The 19,382-nt window shown below is 34.6% G+C and overlaps 1 protein-coding gene across 4 annotated transcripts in view; it reads right to left on the minus strand.

Annotated features, from left to right (window-relative positions):
* The window catches only part of LOC125667825 (long-chain-fatty-acid--CoA ligase 4-like), a 43,195-nt gene that overhangs the window by 21,083 nt on the left and 2,730 nt on the right, over window positions 1–19,382 (minus strand). The window contains exons 2-7 of one of the 4 annotated variants that reach the window (XM_048901485.2): window positions 12,759–12,902; window positions 12,453–12,555; window positions 9,442–9,585; window positions 8,880–9,095; window positions 1,217–1,394; window positions 1,000–1,106 (exon numbers count right to left, since the gene is read on the minus strand). In XM_048901485.2, coding sequence (XP_048757442.2) covers window positions 1,000–1,106; window positions 1,217–1,394; window positions 8,880–9,095; window positions 9,442–9,585; window positions 12,453–12,467 — 660 coding nt within the window. In that variant the 5' untranslated portion in view covers window positions 12,468–12,555; window positions 12,759–12,902. Of the gene's footprint in view, window positions 1–999; window positions 1,107–1,216; window positions 1,395–8,879; window positions 9,096–9,441; window positions 9,586–12,452; window positions 12,556–12,758; window positions 12,903–19,382 lie in introns of those variants that run through there. The other 3 variants (XM_056148512.1, XM_056148513.1, XM_056148511.1) reach the window with 3 other exon arrangements.

The raw sequence follows: 19,382 nt of genomic DNA on the forward strand, positions 1-19,382 counted from the left end.
TAGTAGCCTGAAAGGCTCACTTTCATTCACATTCTGACTGCGTTAGAATTAATTACAATATCTAATACACCAATTAGAAGGCACATGTTCAGTTTTGTAGTCGATGGTGTGTTACATGTACATGTAAGGGGCAAGATCAAAAGATAAAAATCTAAATTCAAATAGTTAGGGGGAGGGGTAAAAACTCCCGTAAATTTCCATCATCCGATATCAATTACATTAGTGAAAAAAGGAAAAAGACAAGTGACTGTTAAAACTCACATAATAATATTACATTTTAATGAACATTTAATAATTTTAATGAAACTTTTATTTGTGAATAAACAATAGAGAAGGTACATAGTGTTATTTATACTTGTATGTTATTACTTGTTAATCAATTAGTTTCAACATTCATCATATCTAGTTTTAAAGGGGGGTAGGAAGTCTTGGTGAAAACTATATGAATTTAGTTTTTTGTCAGATATTGAAATTTTTATCTTCCCCTAACAATGATGAAGTCTTACTTTCAATTTTAAAGTGAACTATGTGCGAACAATAACAATTTTGAAGTCAGCTGAGTGCTGACGATAATTATATGAAACACTTTCAGAATAAAGACACTTACTTTCAGTTTTGAAATCAGCTGAGTGCTGACGATAATGTGAGACACTTTCAGAATAAAAACACTTACTTTCAGTTTTGAAGTTAGCTGAGTGCTGACGATAATATGAGACACTTTCAGAATAAAAACACTTACTTTCAGTTTTGAAGTTAGCTGAGTGCTGATGATAATATGAGACTTTCAGAATAAAGACACTTACTTTAAGTTTTGAAGTTAGCTGACTGCTGACGATAATATGAGACTTTCAGAATAAAGACACTTACTTTCAGTTTTGAAGTTAGCTGACTGCTGACGATAATGTGAGACACTTTCAGAATAAAGACACTTACTTTCAGTTTTGAAGTTAGCTGACTGCTGACGATAATATGAGACACTTTCAGAATAAAGACACTTACTTTCAGTTTTGAAGTTAGCTGAGCGCTGACGATGATATGAGACACTTCTGATTCATGAACTCCATGTAACACAGCTTCCTTTCCAAGCGTAGCATAAAGGGTCACCACTGTAATACAAAATAACCTGAGTTTATATATTTTATGTACTCTCAAAATTTCTATCACATTAGATGAATTTCTTCTAAAAACTAAAAACTGCATATTTATGGTACAATACCAGGAAAATTATACATGAAGCAGGCCTGGGCTGCTATCATCCATTCTGCCTTAGTTTCACAGAATATCATGACGTTTTTCCTGGGTTGCTGACCAGTAGCTAGCAAACCACTTCCAAAATGGCTGACTCTGGTGAACATATCTTCAAAGGTGATCCATCTGTACTCCCCCATAATTACCTGTCAAAAATAAAGTAAGCATTGCACATTAGTCCCAGCAATTGGAACTGGGGCCATATCAAAAAATTTCTAGACAACACTGAAGTTCAGACACAACTGTGGTACATGTATAATGGGCCCTTCTCCAACCTTCCTTTAGGATGTAAAGGATGAGGACCATTCTATGTAATGAACCTGAGGCTCTGCGAGGGTATTATACAGCATTATCTCCAAGTGCAGCGAGGCCTATCTCACTTCAGAGAAGTTAAACAAGAGGCCCAACGGCCACATCGCTCACCTGAGTCACCTTGGCTCATATTTAAAGATTTTCCCTATATATTTTTGGTATGCAAAACTTTGATTTCCCCTCCTTGTGACTCCATCCTACCCCTGGGGGCCATGATTTTAACAAACTGAAATCTGAAATATGTCAGAAAGCATCAGCTTTTCTGGCTCAGTGGTTCTTGAGAAGATTTTTTAAAGATTTTCCTTATATATTTGTATGTAAAACTTTGATCCCCTATTGTGGCCCCATCCAACCCCTGGGTGTCATGATTTGAACAAACTGGAATCTGCATTATGGCAGGAAGCTTTCATGTAAATCTCAGCTTTTCTGGCCCAGTGGTTCTTGAGAAGAAGATTATTAAAGATTTTTCCTATATATTTGCATGTAAAACTTTGATCTCCTATTGTGGCCCCCATCATACCCCTAGGGGCCATGATTTGAACAAACTTGAATCTGCATTATGTCAGGAAGCTTTCATGTAAATCTCAGCTTTTCTGGCTCTGTGGTTCTTGAGAAGAAGATTTTTAAAGATTTATCCTATATATTAGTATGTAAAACTTTAATCCCCTATTGTGGCCCCATCCAACCCCCGGGGGCCATGATTTGAACAAATTTGAATCTGCACTATGTCAGGAAGCTTTCTTGTAAATCTCAGTTTTTCTGGCCCAGTGGTTCTTGAGAAGAAGATTTATAAATGATCCCCACCCTATTTTTGTATTTTTGTGATCATCTCCCCTTTGAAAGGGACATGGCCCTTCATTTGAATAAACTTGAAAGCCCTTCACCCAAGGATGCTTTGTGACAAGTTTGTTTAAAATTGGCCCAGCAGTTCTTGAGAAGAAGTAAAAAATGTGATAAGTTTACGACGCCGACGACGACAGACAACGGACAAATTTTGATCAGAAAAGCTCAGGTGAGCTAAAAATGACCAGAGTGGGGTATACACATCTGTGTTTAGTGGTATATAAACCACACCTCCACATGCTCAAGTCATTCTTGAAAGTTTGTTGTGACAACTAAAAAGTTTGAGGGTGGGAATTTTAAAATAGTATTATCAGAAAATAAGCTGGGAAGGGTAAATATGATATCCTTTTTGCGCCTCAGGCTCATTATATAGAATGGCCTTCATCCATAACACCCTAAAGGGTGCTTGGAGGAGGGCCCATTCTATTACACATTGCCTTTCGGCTTTGAAAGGGTATCATATAGCATATTGAAAGTGTTAGTCAAAAACAAACTAACAATTAAGAAAATTTGTTCACAGAGTGACTCCATATGATTGGTGTAAATAAACCATTTCAAAAGTCGAGTTCCTAATTAAAAAATCCAATTATAAAGGCATACCATTAAAGAAAGGAATCAAGAAAAAGCTACATAACTCATATTTTATTGTATATTAATGTAAATCAACAATATAAAAAACATGTGATTTATTGTAATTATAGAAAAACAGTTCAAAATCATATCAAATGGAAAGGTTGCAACATTATACAATTCATTTACTCAACATTGAATAAGCAAATTGTTCTCCTGAATCACTGCCAGTTATTTTGGGCTCCTTCTAGTAGAACTTAAAAAACGTCTTTGATGAGGACCAATTAGAGGCATTCCCAATGTCTTTCAAGGAAACCTACGTAAATAAGCTGCTGAAGCTGAAGTTCCTCGAAAAGAGTGAGTGATGAAATCTTTTATTCCAAACAATTTCAACACAGTTTTCGACCATCTTGACAATGTAATGTACATGCTGACATCATAGGATAAAAGATATTGTATGATATGAAAACAAAGGCGATTTCCTTTGACCGCTGTTTCTACTGAGATCCTCAGATAAAGTGGACACGCAGAGTTTATCATCAGGAAATCTATATAATACAACTTTATGTACAGGGGTTCCAGGTTGACATGTTTTCAATGCACGATTTATCAATTTGGAAAACAACTTTATAAGCAAACACTGACATATACTTAAGATCAAGGGCTAGAAGAGTCTGAGCCCTTGATACTGTTGTTATGGCAACAAGTGCAATCAATTTGAAAGTGAGCCGACGTAAAGATATTTCCTGTAAAGGCATATCAAACTGCGTAAAAAGGACGAGACCTTTGACACATCCCACAAGGTTACTTACTTTAGGACAAGTAGGATTCAATATAGCCTAAGGATTAAACATTCTTTTTGAACAATTCATCGATGTGTAAACTCCGGACAATTTACTGACAAACTGAATAAAAGTGCAAAGCATCGACAAATTCTTCAAAAAGAATGTTTGACGCTTATAATTCCAATTCATTCACTATATTAACAATTTCAAAAATTTAAATAGTTTCCCCACATTGTTATTTATTTTTAGGCGTGTATAAATACATCGTGTTTTCAGATTTACTGATGTGTAGACTCTCATTCAGCTTTATTTTTGTCCAATCAAAACAATTGTAATAAATAAGATTGGAATTTAGGAAATAGTATCAGTTCATTGCCCCACGAGACATCAAAATATGGCAAATTATAGATCAGCATAGAGTTATTGGCATTCAAAACAGAATTTGAAACTTTATTTTTTAAAGAAGTTAGATATTTCACTACATCAATTTCAGAGGGAGAATAAGGATTCGTTTCTCATTTACAACACCAAAATACCCATTTTTCCAGCAGTGCTGGTACTGTTTATTAATGGCATATCGTAATGAGGCAATGATAACGTCATTTAAAATCGAATCTTGCCAATCCTTCATTCTGAAGTGATAATTAAAGTCATCTTGTGAAGGGGATGTAACTCTCCAGTATGTGGCATTGTCAAGAGATCTTTGTGTCAAGGAAGCCTGACAGAGCAAGAAATTAAAGCAAGACGTTAGCTGAAGAAACCAATTAGTTTGGGTTTTCCATAATGGAGCAATAATGATACTTTTGCTTTACTCTGTCCTAAAATAATTTATTAATTATACGAGCAATAAGTTTAAAAAGATGGGAACGTATAAGGACTTAAGTTTTCTCATCTTACTTGTTGTATGGGTAGGTTTACTTCATGGGGCCTCTGTATTGTAGAGCTGAAACGATTCACCGAAATATTGATACTGTTCAATACAAACGCTCAATTCAATATTCGATTCATTGCCTCGATTTTCGGTTTGATACGTTTATTACAAACGGGTTCAGTAAAATACATCAGTCTCGGCCAGTACATATTATTTCTACCTGAATGAGGGACACAATAGCGTCAAATAATGTTCAAACTGTTGTTTGCCTTGAGGTTGACGAAAATAATAATAAACTATATCAGTTTAAACTACAGCAAACAGATATCTAACCATTTGGCAGTTTTGCTTTTAAAATTATGATTTTGAATTTTGATAATTAATTTTTTCTTCAATGTTATTATTGGTTTCTTCTGCAAATTCTATTGTATTGAAAGTATTGAATCGTGGCATAAGCATTGCAATATGTATCGTATTGTGAAGGGGCCTATCGTTTCAGCCCTACTGTATTGGCCTTTTTGCCTTATGCCTCTCTGGATGGGGTATGGATATTGTCAGCCTCTGCCTTTGTTATTGATACCCTTGATTGTTGTTTATATAGCTTTTTGGGTGATTTCTATTTTTTGAGTTTTCAACCATTTAAATAATTTTTCATGCCAATAGGGTGTCTAGTGATACCCCCCAATTCTTTCAATTTGGAATCACGATTACCCGCAAACAAATAAACAGTTACCAGAATGTCAGAGGAAGCAAATTTCCTACACCGGAAGTTCCCATTTGAATCAATGGTATCATACCAGCTGACAGAGACCTTTGTATCACTTGTAAATTATGATCATCTGTATGAGCCTGTTTGTTCATAGCATCCCAGATTTCTTTATTTACACGAGGGACCCTCAACATATTTCTAGATGCTCATACTTTTTCTCTAACTCAGCCTTTCTCTATTTGCTGCTGTTGATGGACGTCGCTGCATTCACAGCCATTCTCTATTTGCTGCTGTTGATGGGCGTCGCTGCATTCACAGACATTCTCTATTTGCTACTGTTGATGGGTGTCGCTGCATTCACAGCCTTTCTCAATGCCTCATTTACTTTTGGACCAGTTTTTTCTTTAGCGTTTAACTTTGGAATATCCCAGTCATTAGTGTTATCAAGACTATCATCAATTGCATCTGAATCGATTCATCACTTAGAATCCCTTTAAAAGTTTCTTGAGGATCTAACCCTTCAATAGAAGGCAAAATTGGACTGTAACTGTGCCCCGTAGAATTAGTAGTGTCTAAATTTTCATTGCACATATTACACACCGTAGAATCAGATCGTATCCGTTTAACACAATCTGTAAGAGATAATACAGATTGGAAGATCTTATTGATGCCAAGCTGATTTTTCAGTTCTTCGACATTTATCTCTTGAACAGATTCTGACTGGCTTTTAGCCATTTATTTTGCTTACACGCCTGTGTTGGCAGTGCTAAACAAGTTGAGATCTACATTATATGATTTTTGTTTTCTTGCTTACCTCATCTGCACTCATTGTATGAGGCTTAGGCTTAAAAATAAAAATTGATTTGTTTGATGTACTCCGACCGACCCGTGAAATTTGCCCCGACCCGATCACTTTTTCTGCACTTGGAAATTTTTTTTTTTTTTTTTTGCTCCCTGGAAAATAGACATTCTTCGAATTAGTATTAAACTTGATGCCATTTTTTTTTTATTTGGACTAGTTGTTTTACAGAATTCTTATCAAAATGTCCTTAGGGCATCTTTCGGTTCTACTTTCACTTTGATAATGACCATTTGTTAATCCGGGAACTTTTCAAACACTTTTCTATGTGAACATTCAAATATACTGCATCCCTGCTTCAAATTACCACATTATCTACAAACAAGATAGAGCAAGGAGCTACGAACTCCCCCATTGAGGCCTGATCGTATTTGTGTACAAAAGTTTGAAAGCCATGTTATTTAAATAAAAAATCATGTGGGATAGCGCACCAAAATTATGGTGGACCATGAGTCGGCATTTAAGTTGATGGTCTATATTTCTGAAAAGGCACGCATATTTTTTTGATATGGGATTATTTAAATGTTATGACGATTAATAGGTGAACGGCACTTTTACTTTGTTCTTAAACTGAGACACACGAAGGGAACACAATCGTCACAACAATTTGAACGATGCGGGGAAGTCGGCATTAAAATTATATTGGGTAATATTAAAACTATCATCATGCAATTCACTTGGATATTCATGGATCACATTAAAGTGTTTAAGTGATTGCTATTATGAATGTCGGAATCGACCGGTGGGAATGAAAAGGGGTGTTTATTTATTTATTAACAACTGTAGAGGTCCTCATCCGTGACGAATGCAAAACGTCCTGAGTAAATTTCAGGAGACATTGGAAGATTTACGTGTATTATGTACAAAATGAATGTTCTAAACTCTATTTTGCCTGGCAGCGTAATGTGTTTAATGAAAACATGAGAAAATTTGTAAATCTGATTTTAAAATTTTTTTTAAAAATACCGACCTACCTACCCGACTTGAAAAATGTGGGTCGGAGTACATCAAACAAAAAATTTTTAATGATGGCCTTATCTCCAAATAAATCCTCAATACTCAAATAATTATCATGATCACTACCCATGAGAAATACGACATCGTCCTAATTTTCTGCTGTCATTACGGCAATTAACACAATAACTCACACAATGTAGACTTACCTTTCAAAAAGATTATTTTCATAAAAGTTGTTTTACAGCTGACAAACCACTAAACACAGGTGCGTATACTGCACTCTGGTCATTTTTTAACTTCTCTGAAGTGAGATAAGTCTTGCTGCACTCGGAGACAATATTGTGTATGATACCCTCGCAGAGCCAAAAAGCGATATGTAATATAAAATGTTCTAGCCTTGGTTGCATGCTCCAAACATGGCCCTTAATTGATAGTAAACATTTACACCTTGGTTTTGCTGTTGTTCAGCTGCTGGAGGTTATAAACAATTCACTGTACTCATACTCAAATTCATCTATTTTTGTTTTGAGTACAACTCTGAGCAAACTCCATAGCTTACTCAAAATAATTAGAAAATGTACTCCATTTGAGTATGAGAATGATTTTCTAAAAGTTTTATAACCTTCACTTTTGAGTATGAGTATGATTTAGAGCACGGAGTTTGAGTTTGAGTATGAAAACGTGCTCAAAAAAGTTTTATAACCTCCAGGCCTCATCTTTAAAAGATTTTTTTTTTTATCTTTATTCCCACAAAAAATATTTTGAACCCATATCATGGTCCCAAGCTGTCCCTAAAGGTCATGACATAACTGAACTTCAATTCACACAACATACAAATGACTCCACACCAATATGACTACCATGACCTTGCTGTTCTGGAGAAGGTCAGTCACAAGGTCATATATCATAGTATGAAATGAAAGGTCTTGCCATAAGAAATCTATATACAAAATATGAAAGCTCAACCTTAAATAAGTTCGGGAGATATTGAATAGGTTTGGTTTTCTTTATTAAATCAAACTAAAAGGTGGGGGGGGGGATAAAAATTTGATTGGACAAAGATCAATGAAAACCACACTTTCAAATCATTAACTAAAGATTGTTTTTTTGAAAAACAAATGTCTCCCCAGACATTGGAAGTGCTCCAAATGAAACCTCCCCCCTTAATGCACTGCATGGTATGGAGAAAGCATCAGCAGGGACATAGATAATGGCATTGAAATATTGTACAAAGTTTCAAATTTATGGGATAAGTTATATAGGAGAAGTGTTCACAAGCTATTTTACATCCTCCACCCCTCTTAGATCCACTATAACTTTTAAGATTTTCAAAATAATTTGATCCTCCTTTACCGACAATATGCACATCTACAAATGACAATGAAGCATTGTACAAAGTTTCAAGTCTATTTGATAAGCCACATAGGAGAAGTATTCACAAGCTAGTTTACATCCTCCACCCCTCTTAGATCCACTATAACTTTTAGGAAAATAATTGGATCTTCCTATCTTGATAATATGCACATCTACAAATGGCAATGAGGCATTGTACAAAGTTACATGCCTATGGGATAATCCATATAGGAGGAAAATGTTCACAAGATTTTGTGTCGGACGGACAGGCAGAAGGATCAAAAACAATATGTCTGGTGGAAGAGGGGAGACAAAGTTTCCATTATGCAGACTACATAGTTAGTTCCGAAATCTCTTGGTATCTAGAAATACCTTCTTAAATATTTTGCCATTGGACTGCATCTCATCTTCCTCACTCAGTAGGTCCCTGGTGCCCAGACACTTGTACGAGCTGAACATTTGCACCGCTCTCTTCAGAAGATCATCCACCGTGCTACAGTCCTCGAACAGAGAGGTGGCCAGCTTTTTGTTTCCACCCACCTCCACCGCCCGGTATGGCCCTGAGGGGTCTCCCGATATTGATGTACTCTGTAATATTCAGACACGAATGTATGACAAAAGATTCAAGGTTCCTTATGTCTTAACAATGCACAAGTTTCACACTTGCACTTATTGTAATTAAGGGCTTATTACCTTGTTTCAACAGTTCCTAACAGTCATAATTATACAATCAAAAGCATATCAGCAGCAAAGTGTCTTGTGAATTGAATATCACATGTTATGGAGAAAACTTTCTATTTTAACATTTGAAATATCTATATGAACTGACAATATTAGTGGCCTTAATTAGTACAATTGTACTGGTAAAGCAACTTCATACTACCGGTATATAATATACATCATATATATATATATATAAATAGTATTCACAAACCTTAATGCGTCGTGACCTCTCCATTTTCTTGTAAGGTTTACATAGGAAGTAGTATGGCACAAAAACAATGAGTTCATACACACTACCAATGACGTCTAGTAAACCAATCACCGACTTCTCCAGCAGATTGGCCATGGTGTCCTTCTGTATAGTCAGTAGAATGTTTAAACATATCTCATTTATACATCAGATTAATTCAAACATTGCAATCTCAACACATCTACATTTGACTTCCTTTTCAACTCATTATAAAACATGTGTTAATCAAAAGATAATTTACTTGATACGATCTATATATATTTTCTGAAATCTAATCTCTTTCATCAAACTTCTTTATTATTGTCATCAAGTAGGTTTCTTTTTCTCCTCAATAAGTATGATATAACAATTTTTTTCACCGTAATTTCTAATCTATATTATTTTATTCACTTTATATGATACACAAACAACAATCGAAAGAGTTCATATTAAGAGGCTACAAAATTTCCTTTCCAGATTACATACTATTACATTCTAACTAAAGAATGTGGTCAAGGTCGAGAGAGAAAAATTACCACTTCAATGACAATTCTCTCAGTTAGGGCTCTATAAACCTAACATCGGTACTTCATGCTCTTAACATGAGGTACTCAGTATCAAGAACTGTCAGACATATATGTACTTATAAAAGTCCTTTTGTTTTTTTAATGCTTATTAAGTGTTAAGCCTTACACTTGAGTATACATGCTTTTCATAGATATCGGACGGTGCACATGTATATAACCACTGAGTGTTGATTGTAATCATGGTATAATTAAGTAATTATGTTTGCCATTTCATGGAATACAGGTATGACACAGCAGCATAATAACAAAGGGACATGGAATACAGGTATGACACAGCAGTATAATAACAAAGGGACATGGAATGCATTTTCAAATTTGAAAAGTGGACTGGGGAAAGGGGGGGGGGTATAAATAATTATCAAGATTTTATTGAAAATTGGTATAAGATTAAGTTTTTTGGTTTAAATTATCTCATACAATATCGTGTATGTTACAATGGTCTGTCTGATTTTAAGCTAGTCTAAAATATATCCTATATTGCGCAGGATATCAGTATATATTTAAAGGTTGTGCATATTATTGGGATTTCAATTTTCTGTAAAATCTAACAAATGACAGGCTGTTGAACTTTGTAATATTGAAATTATGAATACTGGGTCCGTATAATTAATCTGACCAACTTCTACAGTGTTCAAGCTAGACTTCTCTCTGTATTATGCAGGATATTAGTGTATTCTAAAAATGTGCAAATTTTCAGGATTTTGATTTCTCAAAAATGAGAGGCTGTGGAAGTATGTCATCTTTAGTGAAAATGAGCATCTCCATCAAACTTGACTCCATCATGTCTGCAAACTAAAACTATTGACAGGATATATATATATATATATATAGAGAGAGAGAGAGAGAGAGAGAGAGAGAGAGAGAGAGAGAGAGAGAGAGGATATTAGTACAAATACAAAGGCAATGCATAGAATTGTCAAGGTTTTGGTTTTCTTGGAAGCTTCCATAAGTGACAGGATGTTGTTATTTTTGGAACTTGTTTTAGAAGGAACATATTTTGTGCATGCACCTCTTTGTATCTCGATCTTGTTCACTTAAAAGTAACAAAAGATCAGTTTAGAGAAACAACAAAACACAGATTGTTTTACATAATCAGAACTAGAACTGTCAAGAATTGGTCAAATACACCCCCTTACCACCCCCAGCTGGGTTTTTCCAAAAAATAATGCTACCAAGTCACTATAAGTATTTTGTAGTTCTAGAGCGTGCATTCACAATTTTGACATTGACCGAAAGAATTTAATCAAAACACCTTTACAATAAAGAAAAATTGTACAATCATAATGAAAATATCATGTCCACATCTTTATAAGTGAATAAAGAATGTACAAATTTTCAGAAAAATCTATGAACTAGTCCCTTGGAAAATGTCTGGATCAAGTTATGTTTACAGACAGATGGAGGGATGGACGAATGGACAAACACACTGACATGCTGATTCCAATGCTTACCGTATCTACGTAAATAATGTTTTCTACACTCTATTCATGCCTAGTGTAGGGGGCAGTATCTTTCTCTAGTTAAATGAACACTAGAAAAATTCACAGGTGGTTCATGCAGGGCTTTGACAGACAAAAATGTCACATATGGTGACCCTCAAGTTCCACCCCTCTCTGCCGTGGGTCATGCACCTTTTTTCAATTTTTTGACTACGCTTTACATCTTTCCCAGTGATATGTCACATGACCACATTTCCGAGTTTCTAAGACTTTAAATCATTTTAACTCAATAACACAGATGACCCATTCACAGTATTAAAATTCAAATAAACACCTTCATAAATCTCGTTCCAGGGAGAGAATTAAGATTTCAAAGTTTGCCTTTTGAAACATTTCTAATGATCATTCATGATACCAACACCTTCCTAGAACTATTTTGTGTAACATGGTCAAGAAGATTTTCACGATTAATGACTGAACACGATCAACATCACTGCATGGCTTGGACCAAATGGTCAAGAATTTCACAATTCTGGTAGAAAGTTTGTTATATTTAAAGACTTAATTGAATTTTCATGAAACATCTATGAACTTCAATTTTTATAATTCTGGCAAAAGGCTAATTAACATTTCCGTCCAGGTTGTATGCTTGGCCTATAAATGCTTTAGGCAAAAAGATTTTTAAATTTCTGCATTTTCAAGGAATTGGGCACTTTACTGAGTTTCTGAGACTTCTTAAAGATGTCTGTATATGTTCATGATACATGTATTAATTATGCACCTATTTCAAGGCATTTTTAAGAAAATAATTACTTTTCACCATACGATCAACACCCTATAGGGCCTGAGCCCCTGTCCCTGATGTCATGATTTTAACATTTTAGTATATAGACCTACATGCTGATCATAACTTCATAGTAATGCTTGCTTCAACTGTAAGATGCCCAGCAAACACATGCATGTTTACAGTTTTTAGCCTCATATACTGTGCCACTCTTCAGTCCTAAGTGGACAGGGACCATGAGATTCACAATTTTTGTTACCATTGGCTACGTATTTCTGAAAGGAAGCTGAAAATGTTCAGATATTAACAAACCACTGTTGGACTCTGATCACCAAAGGTCACTTGGATCATACCAGTGATCAAATAAAAGTTTCAGGTATCTATTCCAGATGTACAAGAATTCTCCTACACTTAAAACATCTGTACATATATGATGTGGTACAATTACATTAGCTCCCGGGAGATTACTCAATATAAGTATATGTTTACCTTTCTCTGTATTGGTTTGTGAAGCACGGAAAACAGTCGTGTAGATCCTTCACCTACACCTATAAATATCACGTACCACTGTCTCTTTATTCAGAAGTCTTTATAGCGACACATTCCACACCCATTTATCTTTAAATCCTGAAACTATAGAAAAAAATGATAAGATGACATATATTGCAAAATCATGGTTACAATTATCATCGATTTTCAACACACACCTTTTTTTTTATCATGGTCATGTATGTTTGTTTCAATGTGACCTGAAATACACTCAGGTGACCAGAATTCCACTATTGACAGTGATATCAACCTTATCAGTTATTAATGTGCATGCAGCTATTATAGGTGAAATATACCCTAACAAAGTGATCAATTTTACAAAGTTTCAAGTTATTTAGCTGTTGAGGTATGTTACATGTGTAAGCCTCAAGTACAAGTTGAAACTGAACCACGTGGGTAATTAATCATCTCCTTTTGTACTGTTAACCATGGTCTGTTATAACATTCTGACTATAAATCTACTAAACAAAATTGTCTTTTGATCAAGTCTCACACATAAGGAATCAATATTGTACATCATTCAGAAATGAGAATGAAGTTTTCATATGAATCATAAAATAATATTTCAGAAAATTCCAACACAGCTCCTTTACGTAATGAATGAAATAATTTAAACCAAAATGTTTTTATTTTTCTGTAAAAATTATCAGAATCATAAGATATATTATGCCTCATATACAAAATTTTAAGAAGCAACAATCTGATTGCTTTTTTTTTCTCTTGTTCATATGACTACATGGAGTGCATACACATCTTATTTCCCAGGATAAAATTCATATTCCATTAATTTACATCCCCTTCCGAGTCCTATATTTTCATATACATATATACAGCAGAAGTTGTACATATCTAAATGACATCACAATAAAACGTAAATACACTCAAACCAATATCACAGTCATTCTGTTGTAGAAACATTTTGATAATATATATTTGATGCATGTGTATTTATATATTTAATTTATTAATATTGTAAAAACTTCTCTTCATTTCAACAGAATCATTAGAAAAAATGTATTTTTCATAAAAATTATCGTTCTTTTGCATGACAGTGTAAATGGCAGCATGTGTGACCGGCAATTTGGACAGCTTAGCTTATCAGCCATTTTTAAGGGTTTATGGGAGTGGAGTGGACCAAAAACGCTGATGAATACGTAAGTTTTATTTTATTGATTTCGATACATTGCCTATCCTCCTATGGAGCATCCTCACAAGTCAAGGTATGTGGCGAGTACGTAATCACAAAACCTTGACTTGTGAGGATTCCTATGGAGTTGATAAGGATTTTTTTTTAAAGTGAATAAATCTTCACTCCAGGTAACCGTCCCTTTAAAATGTTTTAAAGCGAAGATTTTGATGAAAAAAATTCTACCAATCATCAACAGTCTCTGCAGTCCCAATTTTTTTTATGAGGAATGCTACACCAGAGAAATCTGATGTAGATGACAAGAGGAGGATTATGTACAACAATATTTTCAAATTGAAATTTTAGAATTTTTCTTTATTTCATCAAAAATGCAGTTTTAGTAGAAACTAATATGAAAATTTTTTAAAACCCCTGCTGGACTCGAACCCACAACGTACAGTCCAGCAGTCGGTATGTTAATTAACCTACTGGGTTGCTTGGCTAGTTATTCAAATCCAAAAGGAATAGACTAATATATTGCTGATATTGATTTTTTATCAATGTTTTAAATTGAAGTCAGCCATTATGACGATGTAGAGGACCTCCTTAATGTGCAAAGATGGCAATCAAACTTGTCAACATGGACACCATAAAAACAAAATGTTGTCTGATATGTGGAATTGTAAACTTATATATCTAAAGATAAATCATTCTGTTGAAATGATGAGATTTTCATGTATGTATAAAATACATGTGTTGTGATTACTCTATAGAGACAGCTGTATTGAGATACATATTGATGATGAAAATCCCTGTAACTCTCCACTAGACCTGCCACTGACATGTGACAGATGTGTGCATATATGCTAAAAAATTCTCATACAAATATTTTCAGTTGAATGTTCATCTTCACAAATTACGGATGTACCAATAACACAATATGTAACACACACATGCACAACTTTTTTTTCGCTGTTGACATTTTCCTGGCAATAAACTTACAACACAAATCTTCATGATTAATCATCCTTTTGTGAATATGAAGTCACATCCTTCTGTGGCTTTAGAGATGTGAACTAGAGAGAAACTGTTAGCTTTAGTATACCTGTATACAGTTACAATCAGTCACTAAACACTGTCTCATGTGTAAAGTATACCTGTATACAGTTACAATCAGTCACTAAACACTGTCTCATGTGCAAGAACTGTTTAGTGGTTGGCTGTCTAACATCCCACTCGACAAATTTTCACTCATATAGAGACGTCACCATTGCCGGTAAAGGGCTGCAAAATTTAGGCCTATGCTCAGCACTAATATGGCCTTTGAGCAGGGAGGGATCTTTATCCTGCCACACCTGGCTGCTGTGACACAGGACCTCTGTTTTTGTGATCTTATCCAAAGGACCACCCCATTTAGTCACCTCTTACAACAAGCAAGGAGTACTGAGGACCTATTCTAAGCTGGATCCCCACATGACAAGCATGAATTGGAAAACGTCTATTCTACTCTCCCGAGTCTCTGAAAATTTTAGCAACCTCCTTGGGTGTCTGTTAGACTTGCTCAAGTCTCTATGTTTAATAATCATTGCTCTCTTTAATACTTTTTATTAATGCCAAACTATGTTTGGTGGCATTAAGTATGGTAGAGAGCAGATATTTAGACTTTTGAGACACAGAAAAAATTGAACGAAATGATAAAATAATAAAAACAACATAGAGACTTGAGCAAGTCTAGGGTGTTTGAGTGTCTTGACTAAGTCCTCACTCTCACTGTACTTATTTTTCTTTGCTACACATGCCCTTACACAACCCAGTCTAGACAGGTGAACCACCTAAGGATTAACTGGATAGTTTACCCCCACCCCCTCCCCCTTATCAATTTTGGACAGTCTGTTTGCAACTTTAATCCTGGTCACAACTTTTGATTTACAGAGACTTCATACATGCATATATACAAACATGTACATGTATACTGTATATTGAACTGAAACAGGGCTCAAGAAACAGCAATATTTATGGCTGAATAAAAATGAACTATAAAAAATGAAAATCAAAAATCCTGCCAACCACACTTTTAGAATTCCAACCTGCTCAGAATCAAAACATTAATTTCTAAAGCCTGAGAGATGTCAATATATCATTCTCCTAATGTCAGAAAATCAAAACATTAATTTCTAAAGCCTGAGAGATGTCAATACATCATTCTCCCAATGTCAGAACATTTTAGGAAATTGTTAATTCAAACAATATTGTGCTGGTATGTGAAATCGAACATATATCAATATTTGTCAGGCAAAACTTTACAAGAAATCTTATATAAATATGATAAATGTACTGATTCTTTGACTTGATTTTTATATTCTCCTTGTTACATTGTAAATAATATATATATACACAGTAAAGTTACCAAAATCCTGAAAACTGAGTAAAAAGGACTCAGAATATATGTACATGTATCTATTTATCACCAGAATATAAAGCAATATCCAGATATTCTTCAGTATGAAGAAGTGCAAAATACCCAATATCACTGTTATAGTTAGGGCTATAAATATCGGCCTGGATAGCTCAGTGGTTAGAGTGCTAATGACTAGTAATTCAATGGTCCTGGGTTCGATGTCCAGCCATAGATGCTCTCCTCTTTTATACTACAGTTGGTGCCGTTGGCTACCCCTCAGGTAAAAGTCCTATCAGGGACAAAGAATTTGGGTTGTGTGTCTTTGAGGGTGAAGACAAATTAAAGGAGGGAGGAATGTAATAGTTATGGATGTCAGCCTAAATAGCTTAGTTGGTAAAGCACCTGACTAATACGTCAACACACAAATTCATTTGAAGCTGGGAGTTTTCGGGTCGTATGGGGCTTTAATGAATATTTGAAGGTATGTTTGGACACAACTATAGTAGGAAAATATGTTAATAATTTTTTGATATTCAATTTATGAGACAGCAACACACGAATACAACGATATCAGGTCTCAACCGTGTGCAGCTTTTTGTGCACCGTAAATCGAAGGTTTTTAATAGGGGTGGAACTGTAGCTCTCTGTTCCGTAGAAATATTTTTTCAGAGAGCTACGGTTCTGCAGCTAATACGCTTCCAATACAAGTCTATATACATTACAAATACTTTTCACACATTTTGAAGATCAATAGTACAAGTAATATGTAAATCAGAGAAACTCAAATGCAAAAAGATAAAAATTTCAAATTCAGGCCACCATTAAAAATATTTTTGTTTGATGTACTCTGACTCACATTTTTCAAGGTGGGTCGGTAGGTAGGGTTTTTTTTTTTTTTTTTTTTGGAATGTCATGAAATTTTTTTTATATTTTCTTTTAAAATAAGGAGAATTTTCTATTTTTCAAGGGAACCAATTTTTTTTTATAGAAAAATGAAATTTTAAATTGCTGAAAAAAATGATCGGGTAGGAGCAAATTTGATGGGTTGGTCGGAGTACATCAAACAAATCCATTTTTATTTTTGGCATCATGCAGGATTTTTATTTTCTTTTACACTCATATAATATATCATCAATAAAACATTTAGGGTTGGCAGCAAAAAGGTAAGTAGGGTTCGGAAACCAGAAACACACATATATTTTATTTTGGCCTAACCCAAATGTCTGCCTTATAGCAAATGCAGCGAGTTCTTAAAGATTAGGATAGAGAAAATTCCAGTTTACACATACATCCAATGAGTTTTTAACATCAAGTAAAGATCCCCATAAGCCTATTGACCATCAACTTTTAATCTTTCGATGTCAGATCTCTTTGATTTGCAGCGCTTTTCACACCAATTTGAAAGCCTATAACCTATGACCAATAAATTTGGAAATAAATAAGAAGTTTATGGATATATATAATATTAGAAATTTTTCATGAATACAAAATTATAACAATTGAATTTTTTATATCTAACATAAATAGGTTGCATGCCTTATTGAACTACATAATCATATCGCATGTTGACATAAATAAGTTGTATGTCAACACGATTATGCACGGTTGCTGCATCTTGTATGCATGGTGCCAGATACTGGTGCTAGTATGTAAATTTACCAGTATTAAAATCAGATACCATTATCACTTGCATATACAGTAAAATATCTCTATCTCGAAGTCCGAGGGACCTCGAAAACTTCGAGATATCCGGGGGTTCGAGATATCCAAAATCGATCTTGGAGATTTTTTTTTGAAGGACGATATTTGATGCATAGTATGGGATTTATATTATAAACAAAAACCCCGTTGCCATTTCTTATAGTTTAATACAAGTTGATAAATTAATATTGTGGAATTTAAAAGACAAACATATATAAATATATATATTAACATCCAATTGAATTCACAATGTATTTCAATATTAAGATGATCGTGCCTGTATGCTTACTTTAAGTTTCGACTGGGATGTAGTTATTGCGTTGTAATGAAAGAACCTATCACGTAAAAAACAAAAAAGATGGATTTAAAAAAAACAAAAACTTTTAAATGTTTATCAAAGAAATTTTCGTGTTTTCTCTGTACTAGTTTTAATGATGAAGCATGTATTATTAAAAGCATTATCGTTACTAAGGGCACTACCTTCAAGCGTACTTCGACGATTTTGTGCGTTTATCTAACCCACATGTTAATGATAGAGCGTGTGTCATTCAAAACACCATCCCTGGAATTGGGTGTGTTAGTTCATAATTGGCGGTGAACTTTAGCTGTAATGTTGAAAGGCTTCACTAATCACTGCTGTTGAACCATTTATTGCGACCTGGATCTATCGGAAAAGGCGAGCGTGGATTAGCGGTCATTAATTATAATTGATGTATCCGCGGATGTGAATGTGTGACTTAACGACGCCAGGTATGGTAAGCAGAGCGGAAAATTGACTGCACTTCAAGATAAACCAGGTGAATTTAGGGTATGGGACCTTGAAAATACTTCGACATAAGCGGAGTATTTGAGATTACCGTGTTCGAAATATCAGAAGTTTTTTTTAATCATTTATATAGGGAAAACGTTCAACTTCGACTCAAGCGGGGTATTCGAGATAAACCATATTCGAGATACAGATGTTTTACTGTATATGGTGTTTATGTCTTGTCAACTGATTTGATATGCAAGAGTTTGATTTTAAAATTGAGGGATTTGATATGCAAGAGCTTGATCTGTGTATGATCAGTTTTAAAATTGAGGCAGGCTACTGACAAATTTGATGTTACCAGGGATTCAATGGTATCATCTAAAGTCAGCATTTCACAAATTCTATGGTCACTGTTACAGGGGTCGAAATTAGCGAGAAATACTCGCAAAATGCGAGTACATTTGAAAAATAGCGAGTAAAAATAATGGACACTCGAAAATCTTAGCGAGTGGTGATTTACAAACTATGATCGTATCGTATCCGTTTTATACGGTGATGCGCTATTCGCTTTTCTCAAACTTGCACTCT

This window comes from Ostrea edulis, chromosome 9 (genome assembly GCF_947568905.1).
Source record: "Ostrea edulis chromosome 9, xbOstEdul1.1, whole genome shotgun sequence".
NCBI lineage: Eukaryota > Metazoa > Mollusca > Bivalvia > Ostreida > Ostreidae > Ostrea > Ostrea edulis.